The sequence below is a fragment of the Peromyscus leucopus genome, chromosome 6 (assembly GCF_004664715.2).
Source record: "Peromyscus leucopus breed LL Stock chromosome 6, UCI_PerLeu_2.1, whole genome shotgun sequence".
NCBI lineage: Eukaryota > Metazoa > Chordata > Mammalia > Rodentia > Cricetidae > Peromyscus > Peromyscus leucopus.
In genome coordinates this window covers 103195385-103213483 of record NC_051068.1, presented here as the reverse complement: position 1 = coordinate 103213483, position 18099 = coordinate 103195385, and the positions used below count along the sequence as shown (strand labels likewise).

The 18099-nt window shown below is 40.3% G+C and overlaps 1 protein-coding gene across 17 annotated transcripts in view; it reads right to left on the bottom strand.

Annotated features, from left to right (window-relative positions):
• The window catches only part of Col25a1 (collagen type XXV alpha 1 chain), a 404038-nt gene that overhangs the window by 93399 nt on the left and 292540 nt on the right, over positions 1–18099 (bottom strand). For all 17 annotated transcript variants that reach the window (XM_037207099.1, XM_037207100.1, XM_037207097.1 and 14 more), the window contains exons 10-12: positions 18006–18041; positions 2779–2805; positions 743–787 (exon numbers count right to left, since the gene is read on the bottom strand). In XM_037207099.1, coding sequence (XP_037062994.1) covers positions 743–787; positions 2779–2805; positions 18006–18041 — 108 coding nt within the window. The remainder of the gene's footprint in view (positions 1–742; positions 788–2778; positions 2806–18005; positions 18042–18099) is intronic.

The following is an 18099-nucleotide window of genomic DNA, read 5'->3' as shown; positions in this document are numbered from 1 at the left end:
CAGGAAAGTCCCAAGCTCAGCTTCCTGGACCCTGGTGAACTAGGCCAGCTCTGGGTTTTGTTAGCTCCCACAGTGGCTTTGTTCATCTCTGTAGAGGTTCCAGATTGGAGAGCTGGTAAGCATGTTAAGTGCACAGACACCAGGCTTACCTGTGGGATAACATTAGATGCTTTCTCCAAATGACAAGTATGTTATGGAAATAAACACATGCAAAGAGATGTGTGTATGTAGAGCAGTGTGTGTGTGTTTACATATACACTTCTCTTTATTTCTGATCCCCTTCATTAACAGTACACCAGAAGTTAATAGTAACAGTGTATAGGAAGTCCACTTTGTTCTCAAGTTTGCTTAACAGTGAACAGAGCTTGTTGTTGTTCAGAAGATTTTAGTGGGTTCCCATTATGTAAATAACTTTTGTTAATCAAAGAAACAGCACGTATTACTTTACCCATGACCAGAATGAACTAGTATGTCTTGTTTGAATGTTAAGTATGGCATCTCCCCTCTCCCTTGCGTCATCTACAATAACTTAACAAAATGGAACACATCCAGAATACTTAGAGTGGAAAAGCTTTAGCTTGGGATTACTGCTCCTTTAAAGTCAACTCATTTGAACATTTGTTCCATGGCTTTCTTGTATTTGCAAACGTACAAGTTTACTAATACCACCACTCCCTAGAATGACTTTGTTACTCTAACAGTTTCCAAATTACCCAACACATGCTATAATCAGCAAACTCACCTTTTGCCCATTCGTGCCTGGGGTCCCAGGTGCTCCGATGGAACCCTAAGGAAGGACATGATTAAATTAAGTTGATATCATGATCAATATTCCAGTTCTAAATCTGTGCAGTGTTTATTAGGGCAACCATAATGTTACATGGCTAAAACATACTACAACTCCCTTACACAAGGTTCTAAGGCTCTGTTTTCTAGATTTTATCCACTGTATTCTAATATTTAGTAATCCAGACAGATCTTCATACTTTCCCAGGAAGTAGAGATAAAGTTTAATATTCTTTCTGAATACTCACTTAACTCTAACATGATATAGAGAATCTCATATAAATTGAAAGCCGTACCTTTCAGGAGGCCATGGGGCTCTAAATTATGTTTTAAAGACATAGATAATTTAGTTCCACCAGGAAAAAGCTGAGCAGTAGCAGCAACTCTTGAACTTGCCAAATTTATAGAAGACAAAACAGAAGGTAATTTAAAAAAGCAACTGCTTACTCTATGACAGGAGGGCTCTATGCTGGAATGCAAATTTGGATCACTTCCCCTCTGGACTTTCAGGGACTATGGTTACGTCACCCAGTATTGACATGCCTTCTGAAGTGGACTCAAGAAAGCATTGCAAATGTTGTGCACTGACCCAAAACAACACAACTTCTGTATTTTGAGGCTGAAGGTCCCTGTGCATGGAAACATGAGCAGATATACCCACTGGCTGAGAAGGAACAGCTGGCTGTAGATGGCTCAAGTGATGGCAGGAAAGCCAGTCACTATTTGAGACAACCCATGACATTTAAGTGACTACAGGGAGCATTAGTAAATATTTTCAAAAGGCAATGTCATTCCCCCCCTCCCCTTAGGCTCTGGAGAAGGTGTTTTTGTGTTTTTTTTGTTTGTTTGTTTTTTGCTTATTCTTAGTGTAGAACAAGAAAACAGGTTTTTTTTTTAAGTTGTCTATTAAATTTCTTTTATAATAATGGAAGAATTTTCATTAAATAGTCATGATAATCATGAAACTGCTCTAAAAATAGCCCACTAGAGAAAAAGTATATGCCAAACAAATTGAGCTGGCGAGTTTCTTAATGCAGCACATGATCCTATGGGTTGGGAATTAAAGATCTTGAAATCTGGAACCGGCATTTTATCCTGGTTGCACGTGGGTCAGGCTAGCTTTACAATTTCACACTGAGCTTAATAGAGACATTATTGTGAGGGACAAACTGTTCCCACACGCAAGATGTCTCACAGTGCAGGGCCTTGACTTGGTTTGAAGGATTATGTTTCAACAGATGCCACATGCCAGGCACTTGGGGATAAAAAGTCTTTATCTTTGATGAAGACCAAAGATAAAGAGCAATCACTTTCCCACCTGTTACAACACAATTGTTTTCTGCAAGTGAGATATCCTCTCTCTCCCTCTTCAGAATGGGAGGTTAGCAGTGAATGGGACCTAGTGGTGTTTACTGGCAAAGAGCCATCTTCTCTCTGCTATTGCTCTATTTACTGTTGTTCCATTGGTGTGACCTCAGAACCCTAGGTCCTTCCTGTTAGACTGCACTTTGATGATTGTGGCTAAGACTGAAATCATAATCAGGAAGGCACTTTTCAGTTTACCTAGCCAAGGGGACACCGAGAAAGCCAAGCAGTGAAATGAATGAAGCAAGACGCATATCCTCTATTAGGGTCAGTTCTGTGGCCATTTGGCAGTTATATAGTTGACCAAGGCCAGCAATCAATTTGCAGTGTCACATGATCCTTCTTGTTTTAAATGCTGTCAGAATGTGTTACCAATATTTGAATTAAATATTCCATAACCTACAAGTGCAGCAGACAGCTCAAAAAGTCTTCTCTGGACTTCCTGAGTATTCTACAATGAAGTAGAGTGGAAATCTGAGGCACATTCTAATGTGTAAATATAAAATATTCTAGAAAGCAGAATGAACAAAGGATACTAACTCCTTCAGTACCATTTATGCTCAACAATTCCACCCACTTCTCTTGCTCTCATTAGACAACTTTCTTGATACTGCTACACACACCTACCTTTTGTCCTGGAGGCCCCAGAGGTCCCTAAAAGAGGAAAAACAATTCAATTAACACAATACTACTGCCATTTAAGCTTAGATGATGAACCAACCAACCAACCATCAAAACTAAGTCATCCTATTCTATAAAGTTCCCTTTGCTGTAGTAAAAAATGCCTATATATATATATATATATATATATATATATATATATATTTGAATTTTTTTTTAAAAGCTATTAGCCACATACAAGAGGGATCTGATTTTTTTTTAGAAAGAAAATTCTTGGGGTCTCAGTGCATTTGTTTCTGGATATTCCTGCCAATCTATCAAATCAGTCTCATTTGGAGGAGGGGGGTATCATTGCTAGAAGCAGTTAGAATGCAACACCATTCTCTAGAAAATGGACACATTACATGGTGCCTTTATCAGTACAGCCCTGGTAAGAAGGCTTGAAAGCTACACAGAGAAGCATGTTGTATTTTATTCCTAGGAAATGTTGTCACGTGACCCACACAAAATCTTGTTTACAAACTAGGGGTGGCCAAGGCTAAAGGCAGCACCTGGTGTGCCCCCGAGAAGGGAGCAGGGATGTCGGCGGCTGCTCTCCGAGAGGCAGGCAGAATACAGAATTTAGTGAGATGAAGGGGAATATTTACTTAGAAAATGCAAATGTGACAGTTATGAAATTAAACAGTTCTCAACCACAAAGTCAGTGTTAGGATCTGTTGGCTTAATTTAGATTAAGACATGGCTTTCTGACAGTGGAAAAGTACACACGGAGCTACAACCTCATTTCTGACTCCTTAGGTCTACTTTTACAGAAAGGTATTAGGCATTCTTTTTAGTTCCTTGAGAAATGTATTTGATTTGGGTGTGTTTTAGTGAATTTATAGATGCTGCTATTTACACAAAAGATCTTTAGTACATCACACTACCCTAATGGCTTATTTTCATTGTGGGACGTTCCCATTAATCAACATCTGACATTCATACTCTGTAACATGGCATGAAACATGAGCATGATTAGTAGGGGAGAATGGGTCATGAATTTTAAGAATTAAATAGACACAGTGTTTAGAAAGATCCAGAGACCCTGTTCCCCACCTCTCTTTTGAAGAGCCCCCACAGGAAGACTCGTTTCCTCTATAATCAGCCTTGGGTTACTGAATGTGTGTCTCATCATACCAACTCTCATTCCTCCTTGACTTAACTCTGTTGAACAACCAGACTCACCAACTGTGTTTTTAATAGGCTCCCTATCCACATATCTGTGGGCATTCCCCCGACCCATCCTGCTCCCCATTTGAAATTCTCCATTTTAGATTTTGCAGAGAAAATAGACCATCAGGTGTAAATCCCATCCAGATCACATCTCTCATCAACCCAAGCCCACATGGACCTCAGAGGAAGAAGAGCCCTTCCTCCTTGCAAGGCCAATTCATCAGGTAGACTCTGGAATCCATCGTTGCCTCTGCCCGGGGGGACCTTTTCCAATCAATTACCCCTGCATCTGTATCAGCCTGCTCTTCTCCACCAGTTCTTTTCCTTTAGCACATAAACATGGTTAATCATTTCCTCACTGTGTAAATTGTTTGGGGAATGAATGTCAATGCTAAGTAAGGGTAGAAGTTGCAAGCTGTGATAGGCGATCCGAGAAGGAAGAAAAGCCTTGGGTTTATCATTGCCCAGGACTCCATCTTCTCAAGTGTCTCTGGAGTGTTTCCCTTCCTGACCTGCTGAGGTTGGAAAGGAAACTCTATGATGAGGACTGCGTTTATTCAGTGCTTAGACGGAGGATGTATATGTTCCAGTCACAAAGACTGCATTCCCACTGTAAATCTGACTCTGCCACTTGAAAAAACATCATTCACTAAAATCGGGTATTCCATTTCAGGGGAATATTTCAAAGGAAAGTAAGAGAATTTTACATCCAGTATTGTAAATGGAGACTAACATACATGGCATTTTCTAATTTAGTCTTTGGTACATGGTCATATTAAATCAGAGACTTAAAAAGACTAATCATATAAAATTAGACTAGTATATTTTAATGCAATATTTAAGAAAAATCAAATAACCAAAGAAATTGAATATATTTTCCCTTCAGTTTTAGGAAACTAGTGTTATTTTTGTAAACTCATAAAAGTAGTTTTTTAAAAAAGATTTACCATTAATTTTGAATTATGACTACATGTCTTATAGATTATTTGCAAATCTGCTGCCAAGATATATTCTCAGTTACAAATACATGTACATATAATTCTTGAATCTCACTGCAGGAAAAATGGTTGGGAGCCAAGGAGAGCGTTGTCCATTACCAGAAGGGAATCAGGAGTAATATACAGTGCAGATATACTTTTGAGTATATATACAAGCACTTGGGCACACACACACACACACACACACACATACACACACAATTTACTGTACTAAACAAGATTTTCCTTACGTATGTTTCAAATATATTTAAATTGATGACACTGTTATATATCTGTGACAATGAGGTAATTAAATATAAACATACAACTTAAGGTTCCCTGTTCAAAAATCAATTTTGAAATTAAGTCATGTTGTTACCAGCTTGCTAAGACATGTGCATCTTATTAACCTCGTTTCTGGCACAAATGTGAATTTATAAAGTAATAGGCAATACTATAGAGTCATTCAATAGCTCATATAATCTTTTGAAGAACTACTGTTTGTGGTGTAGGTGTGTGTCTGTAATGTGTGTATATGAATGTCGATACATTCTATGGTGCCTGTGTGGATGTGAGAAGAAAACTCGTGGAGTCTTTTCCCTCCCCCCACATGGTTCTGGGATTGAACTAAGGTGATTAGGTCTGTGTACCAAGTGCTTTTATCTGCTGAGCCAGCTTATCTAATCTTAAACTTATATCTTCAGCCTGAATAATGGCTTGGATGAAGGCTATCATAAATGCATTATTCACTAAGAAACCTAATGCTTCTTTTTATTACCAATTTTAGGATTCCAGTAGTTCAAGACTTCTAAAGTAGCTCTATTTAGTATTATATCAATAATTCAGTAAGTTTGGATAAAACAGTTTTCAGAATAGTTATATTCTGTTTGGTCCATTTTTCTCAGTACAGCATTTCTTTGTAGATATTTTTCTTGGCAGGTGCATTTATACTTTGAATATTTTTTTGTACACAGTCAAAACGGAAATTTGATTTTTCAAAATAATTCCTGTATGTTTTAAAAGTAGAAACTATGCTATATGTAGATTACCAACATATTAAGGTATATTTCTTTACATTTAACTTAAGTATCAAATATAATTTGAATCTTGAAATATCCTCATGTTAATACAGATTCTGAGTGATATAAAATATATGGTTTTCATTGAAGAATTTTATGTAGTAGAAATAGCTGTATTTAAAGGAGTAAAAGCCATTGAAAAATTCTGTGTGAAGTAGTACTATTACCATTAATGTACACATAGCTCTCATTATTGTCATGACCTGCCAGAAAATATCACAGGGAGCTATGCAAAACAAAAGCTTAGGTAGAAGATTATTAGCAAGAGTTGTACAGTTGTACAATCTACTTAATTGTCCTTTCTTGTTCTCCAACTCTGCTAACTTCCACTCGAATGATTCTATACAATATTCAGTATGCAGGGAGCAAATAAGTCAAAAATACGACAGTTCCCAAGGGAGTGGTTGTCTTTGACCAAAAGTGTGTTGGCTCAGGCTTGAGAGCCCCTTGACTCCTCTTGCCTGAGTCCACCAGGCTTGTCAGTGTGTCTTTCTGGTCCCTCCCCTTGTGCTGCACAGCTGTGCCCACTCCAAAGTCCTTTGCCCCCTCCCTAGTTCATGTGACATCTATCTAATGGCCTTTTATCTCCCCGTGTCCCTCTGCACACTGCGGCCTGAGGACACTTCCTGAAATGCTGTTTGAGCATCTGTTGACAACTTTTGTAGCTATTGAGAAGAGGTCAGACTTGGATAGGAGTTGTAGTTTACCACATAAGCATCTCAACAGCTCTGGATGCCTGGTACAGCGGGGGGTTTTAGCTGACCTCCATACGGCAACTCCATAAATTCAAGTCAGGGTCCCTGCCTTTGGGGATCGGTCTGCTTCACTGTTCCCCAAAGAACCATGATAATAGAACGTTTTCATAGAATTATCAACATTATTGTAATGCTATGTGTTATTGTAAAAGTTGTTCTCTTTTTTCACTTTGTTTTGTTTTGTTTTTTTGAGACAGAGTTTCTCTGTGTTGTTTTGGTGCCTGTCCTGGATCTTGCTCTGTAGACCAGGTTGGCCTTGAACTCACAGAGATCTGCCTGGCTCTGCCTCCTGAGTGCTGGGATTAAAGGTGTATGCTACCACCACCTGGCTATTTCTTTTTTTCTTTTTTTCTTTTCTTTAATGTAGTACAGATGGCCCACAGTAAAATGCTCAGTGAATCATGTTTTCATTCATTCATTTATCCACTTACTTAATAATTAACTGCACTCTAAGTGCCAGGTAAGGCCATAGGTACTGGGGAGACAGCAGTTAACAAAACAGGCCATGACTACATGCCCTCCGAGCTTCACGTTCTAGTGAATGTAGAAAGACAGCCAACAATCTGTGAAGTGATTGCTAATGCAAAGAAGGGGCTAGGGAAGGGAGAAGGAGAGGGAGTAGATGTTTCACACTAGCAGCTCTGTGATGGACTCAGTGATAAAGCGACCCTTGACTAGAGCTCTGTCAGGCCGACCATATGCCTGGCGAGGGAGGAGCATGTTAGTGGCAAGGAGACAGGTGCAGAGACCAAACTAAGGAACACGTACATTTTCAGAGGACACCAGAGGAGACAGGAAATGGAGAGAAGGTAGACTGAAGCTGCATGATCTAGTCAGGGCTCAGAAGAACAATGTGCTTACTTTGACTATGATAAAAATTATAGGAATGATTATAGTCATAGAATACATATAGTCATTCCTTTTTTTCCTTCTTGAAACCTTAAACAATAGTGTCTCAGGATAGGAATGACATGATTTTTTTACTCTATTCTTTGAGTCATGTCAATGCTATTGGCTTATTACAGTAGCTCCCAAACTACTGGAGTAAATTCTTCCCAAGTGATTTCTATTCATAGATTCTACAGAGCAATAAAGCAAAAACATCTTAGTTACACTATACCATGTATGGCCTAAGGTCTCTACTGGAGTGCGAGTAGTCACATGGACAGTGGATAGAATTATCAATCCAAGATGCTCTTCAAAGCAGACAGCCAAGAAACAAATGACTCTACAAGCATCATGCACTGCTACAGTTGCTAGTTTACATACATTTAAAAAAGCATTTTCTTTGATAGACGGCTGTTGGGGAGAAAATGAATTTTTCTGACCCTAACGACACGAGCACAGATTTGACTAAGGTATTAATTGCTTAAACAGGATGCTGAGTTGCTAGACGATGTGCTTTCGGATGCCTCTTGGGAGACGTTTTAAGGCAAGTTCTGGTTGCCTGCTATTAGGAAATGATGTAGGGGGTGGACGCAGTTCCTGTTCTGTCCCTGATGGCTAACAGTAAAACTCAGAGCTCTGGAAGCTGCTGGTCATTGCTGGATACCAGAATATACAATCAACTTCTAAAGGAAAAAAAAAATATTAACACAACACGGAGAAGAGGACAGAAGCCCAAAGTATTAAGCCATTTAAAAAGACTTCCTTTTGACTTAAATTTTTCCCCTTGTTTCAATAAAAGTCAGTCAAAATAAAGGAAATATTTTTCAAAGCCGATTCCAATGGAAAGAATGATGAGATGTATATCATATGTAATCATAAAACATAAGCACTAGGCTTTCTCAATAGGTTGGTGCTATAGAATTTCATCACAACTTTTTGAAAGATATTAATTAACCTGGTTAGATGCATCACAAGATCACAAAATCCATAACATTGGTTTATAAAGAAGAAACACACAAGGGCAATTCTTTTAAGATTTACCTGTATAGACTGCAATCTCCTACTTGAAGGCTAAGAGACATGGTCTGTCTACCATGGACATCTGGAGGAGAATCCAAGTGATGATATACAAGATTTGGAGTTTATTGCTTAAGCACGGGGAAGCAGCAAGACCAACTGTTGAGGAAAGTACAGGATGCAAAGCACCGCTGCCCTGGTGTCCTCTACGCCAAGGCCAATAACATAGTAGTAGTTCTGTAGTGGCTATGGTGGAATGCTGGACCGAGACTGCTACATCTCAGTGCTATATAAACCTAGTCTTTTATGGGCCCTGTCTTAAGCCATATTTGTTAATATTTCCATGAAGTCCATTTCCTTCTCCTATTAGACTTTGTCTGAATTTCTTAATCACTCTTCTGGGACCCAGCGTCACGACTCACATTCTTTGACAAGATGCCTGGACAAGCCTTGTTTTCTGCTGCATTCTAGTGCTTTTCAAATGATTTGTCTTTAATATACTTACATATGAATCTACTAGACCCAGGAGAAGCTTCCTCGGGACATATATTTTACAGCTTTTGGACTTGAGAAAGCACTTATCACAAATAATTATTGAATAAATTGAAATATAAAAAAATAAAAATTATATTTAACTAGATACCATTATTTTAGCACTCAAAATATGACACTACCAACTGGAAAGAGTCCTCACTTTGGAAGCAGTTGTTTCTGTTTAAATATCTGGGATTTTTGTTTCGGTAACATTTCTCCCCACTAACTCCTATTATTTGAAAAACTTCCTCTAGAACCCACACCTTGTCCATGAGAGGGCTTGGTGTCACATTCGTTCATTAGTGCTTTATGGCAAAGGCTCTAATGAGCAGTCGTTTTTTAAAAAGAGCAAATGTTTTCAGACTGCCCTATCTCATCCGCTGACTTATAGGGAAATATTAAACCAGGGCAGTTCATTTACTGGTATTTCTCAGAATCACGAGGTTGTGACCTTTTCAAGGGAGGTTTCTTAAGCTCAGGAAATTAAATAGGTGATACATTTTTCTCATCACTTGACAAAAGCAGGATCCAAGATGAAAAATGGAGCATTAAATAGCTTGGACCGATTAAAGGGAGATCTAGACATTTAAGCATCTATACTATCAGGTTCCAAAACAGAGACTCAATAGTCACCAGATACCCCCAGCTAAATTAGTTCACTCTATCCCTTCTAAATATTTAATAAATTGTTTCTTAGTGCTGAACCCAAAATGGAAATGACCCCCAAAGAAAGAAAAATTAACGGGCTCTTCTGCCCTCTGTGATTACATATGCTTCCCTTGGATGCCATAAAAGGAGATTTATGGTTCATAAAGGCCCTATCACACCACACAGCATTCAGTAAAAGAATATTTGTATGCAGGGGCATTTAAGCTCTCACCATATTTAAAATAAACAATGCTAAGAAACGCTGCTCCTCGAATCTACATATCCTGTGACTCACAGATGTCTTAAATTTAAGAGTATAATATAGACTCGTGTGTTCAGGCCTGCTTTCTGTCTAGGAAGGCCAGTGAGTGCTGTCTAGTGCAGGATTTTGTGATGATGAAAACATTCTGGATTGCTTAATCTGACAGGGGAGCCACTAGCCACACATGGCTATTGAGCACCGGAAATGTTGCTAGTGTAGTTTCCAGAAAGAAAGCTTTAATTTTGATTTACTGAAACTGATTCTGAACTCATCACTTGGAGTTAGTAGACATTGCATTGGACACTGTGGATTTAGACTGTGGAGCCCATAAGACTGTAAGCAAATGAGCCAGGGTCTAACATGGTTCTGACACTGTCTTCTCTACCACCCTGGCCACATCACTTACGCTCGTTTTTCTTTAATCTGTGAAGTGATAGGCTAGATGATTTCTAAGGCTTCTTTTAATATACCTGACTTCAAAATAGCCACACACTGTGACTAGAAATAGATGGGATTACTTTCCCACTGTCTCCATGACAATGGATCCTTTAATCATGCTATTCATGAGCACATAGATACTCTAAATGATCTGTAGAACATGAAGGAAAAGGAGAAGTTACTGAAAAGACAATCTGTAGAAAATCGGTTGTGTTTATCCTATTTAATTCCACCCCTGGTAAGACAGGACACTGTCAGAGAGAAGGAATGAGCTCAGTAGCTTAGGTATCGGTACCTTATTATAACAAATACCATTAACAATAATGATATAATTCACATCAGTCATTCAGTTTAATAAATATTCTAACTACAGCAGCTAGTGCACGGTGGGACAAGCATTACAGAGCAAAGGAGCAGACTGTTCTAACGTAGTGTGAGGGAATGTGGAAGTATGTGGCATTTTCTTAAAGGAAAAGTAGGAGGCTACTTTTAAAAACCTCCCCTCAGACACTTGAAGCTCTAGACACAAGCCAGAAGGCATTTTAAAACTCTCTTCCCTGCCTGGTTGCAGGTCTCACAGTTAGGAATCTGTGCGTCTAAAGGGACAGGCCAGCCTGCAACCTCAATTGTCCAGACTTAGACTATGGCTGGGATACTAAGAGCCCTGGGCATTTCTGCTCACTTGACTTCTGCTCACTTTGAAGACAGCTGTCCTTCTCTCCTCCAGTTCCTTCTTTCTGACGGGGAGTCACACCCCTGGTGTCCGCAACAGTAAATTAGAACATGGGACATTGCCATGACGTGTTGTTGTGTTGACACCTGACAAGACACAGCCTAAGGGAGGGCAGGTTTCCTTGGTCAAGGCTTGGGGATGGAGTCCATCATGGTGATGAGGGCTGGTGGTCAGAGGTGCTCCCTCACATTTCAGTAGACTAGGAAGCAGAGTAATGAGGAATGCTGGTAATTCTGTGGGCTTTCTTCCTCCTCTCAAGAGACGGTGCCAGCCGCCTTCAGGGTGGCTCTTTCCTACTCAGCTAAACCTCTCTGGTAATGCCCTCACAGACACATTCCAGTGGTGTGCTTTACTAATGCTTTCATGGTGTCTCCTAACACGTCAAGTTAACGATCAACATTAAGCATCATAATGATTATTCTATGGGATGTGCTCGGAGTTAGGTCCCGTGAGCGGTGGAGAACACGAGTCTTATAAAGTCAGTTACATAAAGATGAGGGGTGGGTGAAGGCAGGAAGAGGAGTAGCCTAGCGGCTAGGGAGGGGCTCGTCACAGCTTTCCTCTCGCTAGCATATTCAGACTTTCAACTTTTAGGAGCACACGATTACTGAATTTCAATTTTACAAATCACCATGAGAATAATTTTGTGAAAGTTAGAAGATAGAACATATTTAACAGTTCATTATCTTGGTTTGTAAAATGTTAGTATTTGTACATTTTGCATAAGAATTTCTTTTTTTCCTTTTGTCTAAAAATTGAAAAAAAAAAAAAAACCCAGATGAACATCCTTTGAATTTATTTACAAGGCATTCACATACAATGAAGAATCATAAGGTCTCCCTGTGTATCTAATGAAAATGGAAGGTGGCAGGATTGTAGAGCTGGATAGGAATTTGTATCTTTCAGTAGCACCATGTTCTCTGAATGGGGAATCTAAATTCTAGGCATTTTAATTTGTTCAATATAATATAGGGGTTTGGGCCTTTAGCTGGAACCAGTGTAGAGATATTTACCATAAGGTTAACCACAGTCTGGAAGTCATTAAGGAAAATCAAAATCAAAGTGACTCCTGTCACCTACTCAGCCTTTTAGATGGTTTGTACTTCACATGACACCTAAACCATCTTTCTGAGCTGGGCATGGTGGTACATGCCTTTAATCCCAGCACTCAGAAGGCAGAGGCAGACAGATCTCTGAGGCCACCCTGGTCTACGAAGCAGATGCCAGGACAGCCAGGGCTATTACACAGAGAAACCCTGCCTCAAACCACCCCCCTACACAAACCAAACCAAAACCACCATCTTTCCCTTACCTACTACAAGAATGCATCTGCCCCTCAGCTACCCCTAAAGAGGCCTGTGCACTTGGCAATCAAGAGTCCCCTTGGGCTGAGCTCCAGGCAGGGCCACTAGGACAGCTGCAGATAAAGAAGGCAAGCTTGTCTATGTTCTCTTGCCTGTTTGGAAAACAACACATCACCAGCTAGGGACAAACACACCCAGAGAAGTGGGACGGGGTCTCACTTTCTCAATCGGAGCCAAATGAACGGGAGGAGTCTGCGGTTCTCCAGTGCCTATCATCTGCTGAGCAAGAGAACAGGCAGATCAAAGTTCAGTTGGGGAAACCGATGAGTTTATCAACTGTAGCCCAGCAGGCCACCGTAGCTGAAGCTGCTTAAAGCAAGTCTTCACACATCGCTCCTTCCAGTTTCATTTGAAATGAAGCAGACACGCTATTGATGCTTCTGTGATCCACATAACATTTTCAACAGCATTGCTGGACTCACTGGACTCAGATGTACTGATGTATTTAGAAGCAGAACTAAAGCAAACTACAATCATCTACACATGACTCAGACGCAAGTCCAAACTTCACTTTAGTGGGTAACTTTTCCTGAATTCTTACATGCCATGAAAGCTCAGGGAGGAAAGATTTAAGTGTTCTTATGATACAGAAAGCAGAGAATGGCTGTGCTATGAGTGTGTATACAAGCTGGGTGGAAACCAGGAAGGATTAAAGAGTTTCAGAATCGAGGGATGCAAGAGCCTAAGACACCTCAGACACAGATACTTCAGGCCAAAGCACAGCACTCAGGTGTTTACGTTCACTGTCCAGTGCTATGATACAACACCAAGGTCAAAAGCAAGTTGGGGAGGAAAGCGTTGATTTCATCTTACAGCTAATAACCCATCATGGAGGGAAGTCAGGGTAGGAGCTCAAGGCTGGAACCTGGAGGCAGAACTGAAGCAGTGGCCGTGGAGGAATGCTGCTCACTGGCTTGTTCTGCTTGCTTTTTCATACAACCCAGGACCACAGTGGGCTGGGTCCCCCACATGAACTCAATCATTAGTGAAGAAAACGCCCCACAGGCTTGTTGATGGCCAATAGAAGCGTTTTCTCAATCGAGGTCCCACTTCCCAGGTGGCTCCAGCTGTGTCCGGTTGACAAAAGGGAAGCAGCACACTAGGAGACAGGCGTGGGTTAGTAGGAGTTAAGAAACGCCATCTAGGGCTGGAGAGATGGCCCAGCGGTTAAGAGCATTGGCTGCTCTTCCAGAGGACCCGGGTTCAATTCGCAGCGCCCACATCATGGCTCACAACCATCTAGAGTGGGATCTGACACCCTCTTCTGGTGTAAAGCTGTACAACCAGATAGAGCACTCATACATGAGAAGAGGGCATATATACAAATAATATATATTAATAAATATATTAATAATGTATAATATATTAAGTATATATAGTAAATCTTTAAAAAAATGCCATTAATCTTTCATGTTTCTAAGAACTTCTGCACTTGTCAAAGAAAACACAAACAGTAAGGGGGTCTAAAGGAAAGATGCCCTTAAATACGACTCGAACAAGTATTTAGAATACTGCAGGCTTGGAGGACAGATCTGGACATGACCTGTGCTATAAGCCAACCCCCAGCACTTCCAGTTGTGGCCAGCTCTCAGCTGTATGCCTGGTTCTATAGTATAGTGTGTGCTGGGGGGAGGTGTCTGCTTTTATTTAGATATAGTTAACTTTTTTAAGTTCCAGATTCAGTCTTTATAATCTCCCCAGAACTTCTCAGAAAGCCCAAAGGCCACATTTACAGACTAGATGCTGAACAGGATTCGAGGGAAGCAGGCCTGCCTGAACTTCAGGCTCTCCCTCTTACTGTATCATGCATGCTGTTAATCTTCGGATAGTTATTGTGCAGTCTAATGATCCATCCTGGATTATGAAAACCAAATCCCTACCTGACACACTCATAAACAGCTTTGTAGGCTGGTTTTAGCTTCCTCATTTCATCATCAGAGACACTTGAAGTTCATAAAGATCCTCCAGTGCGTCGTTAGAACCCTCATCTAAATAAGCACTACTGAGCAACTCAAACCAACGGGGGATTATCCAGAGAGGAAAAGAGCGAGGCTATTCATTGTGCTTTGTTTGAACTGGCGGATGAGAAGTACCATCATGAAAAATTGATAATGTGATGTGACACACAGAAGGCTTGGTGACAACAACAAATAGAACTCCCAACTCCAGTATTGACATGCTATAATGTCACTGATTACTTAGCCATTCTTTATAGCTTTTCTGGAGTCTTTCTGGGTGGCTGCTTACATTGCTTGACATTTGCCTCAAGAGGAATACTACTTATCTATGGAATTCCTTGTGGTTCACAGAGCATTTCTCATCAGCTCTTCACTTGCTGCTCATAATGCATCAAGGTATGCAGAATTGTAATCACTACCAACAGTCTATGGATCTGTGCAGAGGAAAAAGACCACGTCACACATGAAGTGCTTTCTAGCTAGCACTATTGAAGCAGGGCATCTTTCTTTCTTCCAGACTTCTGGGATAAAACACTGTGAGTGTGTATGTGTGTATGTGAGCATGCATGAGCATGAGCAAACACACACATACAAACACACACACACACACACACACACACACACACACACACACACACACAAATAAAAACTGTTTAAGATACCTTGCCTCATAAAAATGACCACCATAAGTGCTGGATATGATGCCACATTCCTATCATCCCAGAATTTAGGAGGCCAGGCAGGAAGATCATGAGTTTGAAGCCGGACTGAGTTGCAAAGTGATTTCCAGGCCAGCCTGGAAAATGGCAAGCTAGAAAATGGGTCTCAAAAATCCCAGACCAAACCAAATCAAAACAAACAAAAATTCAAATGTATTCCTGGTACTCTTTTTGGGATGGGTTAAAATGCATAGGAATCATTTATGTTAGCAGGCAAGTATAAAACACACCAATTCAGTTTGCTGAGAAAATAAAGTAAGGAGTTATATTGCTTCACAAAAGACCATAAAATGGACTGTTTTAAAGAACCAAATTCTTCAGCAATTTTAAAATAGATTGATTCATGAAAATCTGATTCATATTAAAAACAACTTTCATGAACACATCTGTTATATAACTCTATGCTCACCTGTACTATGTGGAGAACAAAGAGTGATAATAACACACTCATATATAGTTCTCATTACATATTTTAAAGAGATTTCCACTAATTTATTGCATTTGTCTCTGTCAACCTTTTAAAACAGGCAAAGACAGTGTTATTTTTTCTGTACAGATGAGAAATTGAGAGGTTAAGTGGCTTGCCCAAGGTCAGACAGGCACTCATTCATTCGCTGCTCTGACTGATGTAGTTTTAACGGGGTAACAGAGGAAGTAAGGTTCTTCCTCCTGATTTTTTTTTTGAACAGCTGTGAAGGCTATTAAAACAGAAGTAGATGATCTCACAAATACAATGCTGAATGAAAAAATCCAGACACAAACGTGGACATACTGTATGAGTCAATTAGTATAAAATTCAAATGCGGACAGAGCTAACTCACAATGACACCAGTCAGAATGGTGGCTGTCTTTGGGATGGGTTTGGGGATGGAGGGAACAGAAACGTTCAAGCTATCGGTCTGACTTGCACATTAGTTCATTTGTGAGGAATCACTGAGATTTACAACAGCATTTAGCCAGTTTGCATACTAAAGAAATGCTCACTTGAAGCAGTAATTTACACTTTTGAAAGAGATCATCTATAAATTCACTTTAGACGATCATTAAGCCCACAAATCCTTGGGACATTTGTGATTTCATTTACATTTCTTGGCTGCATCTAGAAAATGAGACATGAACTCATCTGAAGACTGTAAAGAGAGACGGAAAGGTTTACAGAAACTGTGGTCAATATTTATCTGCATTTGAGAAAGTTTTTATGAGATGGGAAATAGAAGCGCAGTAAGAACGCATTATAATAATTCATTTGGGGCTGGGCACAGCACTTCTATTTAAGGGCTCGAATCAGGAGGGGAAATGGCATAGTGGAGCAGGTATCTAGCCTATGTAAGGTCCTGGCTTCGATCGCCGGCACTCCAAGAACATACATAAAAATAAAACAAGAAACTGCCGGAAAGTGAGATTATGTATGGTTCCTCTAATCCATCCTGGGGAATAGATAAACAGGGAAAGCAAGAATGGAATTCTCCAGAGCTCCTGTTTAACTCCAGAGTACTCCATATGTTTAGGGTCCCCCACTAGGTGCCAGAGTGGAGAGCGGGAGCCAGTGAGCAATTAGTCTGCACAGACTCAGGGTATACAGGGCTTCCGAGGATGCCGCGTAGATTTTGATGTAGGAATGAATGAAATGAGTAGATTTTGATGAGTCTCCAGGACAGAAATTATAGGTGCCTGAAACAATTTCAGAATTTATATCCTGCTCTTCCAGGGATTCTTCTTTCACTCTGAGTCTGCAGCACCATGAGCTAACACTGTCTATCCATTCGGGTACCACTGATGCAGCACCATGAGCTAACGCTGTCCCTCCATGCAGGTACCACTGATACCACACCATGAGCTGTCCCTCCATTCAGGTACCATTGATGCAGCACCATAAGCTAATGCTGTCCCTCCATGCGGGTGCTACTGATGATAAATATTTTATCGTTTTCTTTTAAAATACTCTGGACCAAATATATATCTTGCTCATACAGATCACGAATAGAGCAATTTCTGTGTGGTGGGTATGGCTTGGTCCCGGGAGCTTTCACTCCACCACTGGTCAGCTCCACTTGCAGAGTGGATATATGGTTTCTATGGATATCTAGTTACCGTGGTTTGAGTAAGACCATTCTTATTCATTCCACAGGCTCAGGCTCATGAATTTGAACGCTCAGAACTCTTTGAAAAGATTAGAAGGTTCAGGAGGTGTGGCTTTGGGGAGGGAGTGGTCTTTGAAACCTCAGGCCAGGCCCAGTCTCTCTCTTTCTCCTCTCTCCCCCTTCTCCCTCCCTCTCTCTCCTGCCTGTGCATCTGAATGTAGTTCTCAGCTCCTCCAGCACCATGTCTGCCTCTATGCTGCCATGCTTCCCACCAAGATGACAATGGACTAAACCCTGAACTGTAAGCCAGTCTCACTTAAATGTTTTCCTTTATAAGAGTTGCTATGGTCATGGTGTCTCTTCACAGCAATAGAAACCCTAAGACAGTAGTCTTGTGATCCTCAGCATGCAGTAAGTCGGGACTGTTATTTTCTAATAAACTTTCATAAATTACTGATTCTGTTATGGGTCATACAAAAAGGTTGCTTACTCACTCATAAACTTGACCACAGTTTTAATAACCCACTTTTCTATTATTTTCATTAAAAAAACAAACTGAGATACGTACCATCAAGCCTTGTTCTCCTGGTTTCCCTGGTTCACCCTTTAAAAAATTAATAACATTGAGTAATTATAAGTATTTAAAATTTTTTCAGTATCTT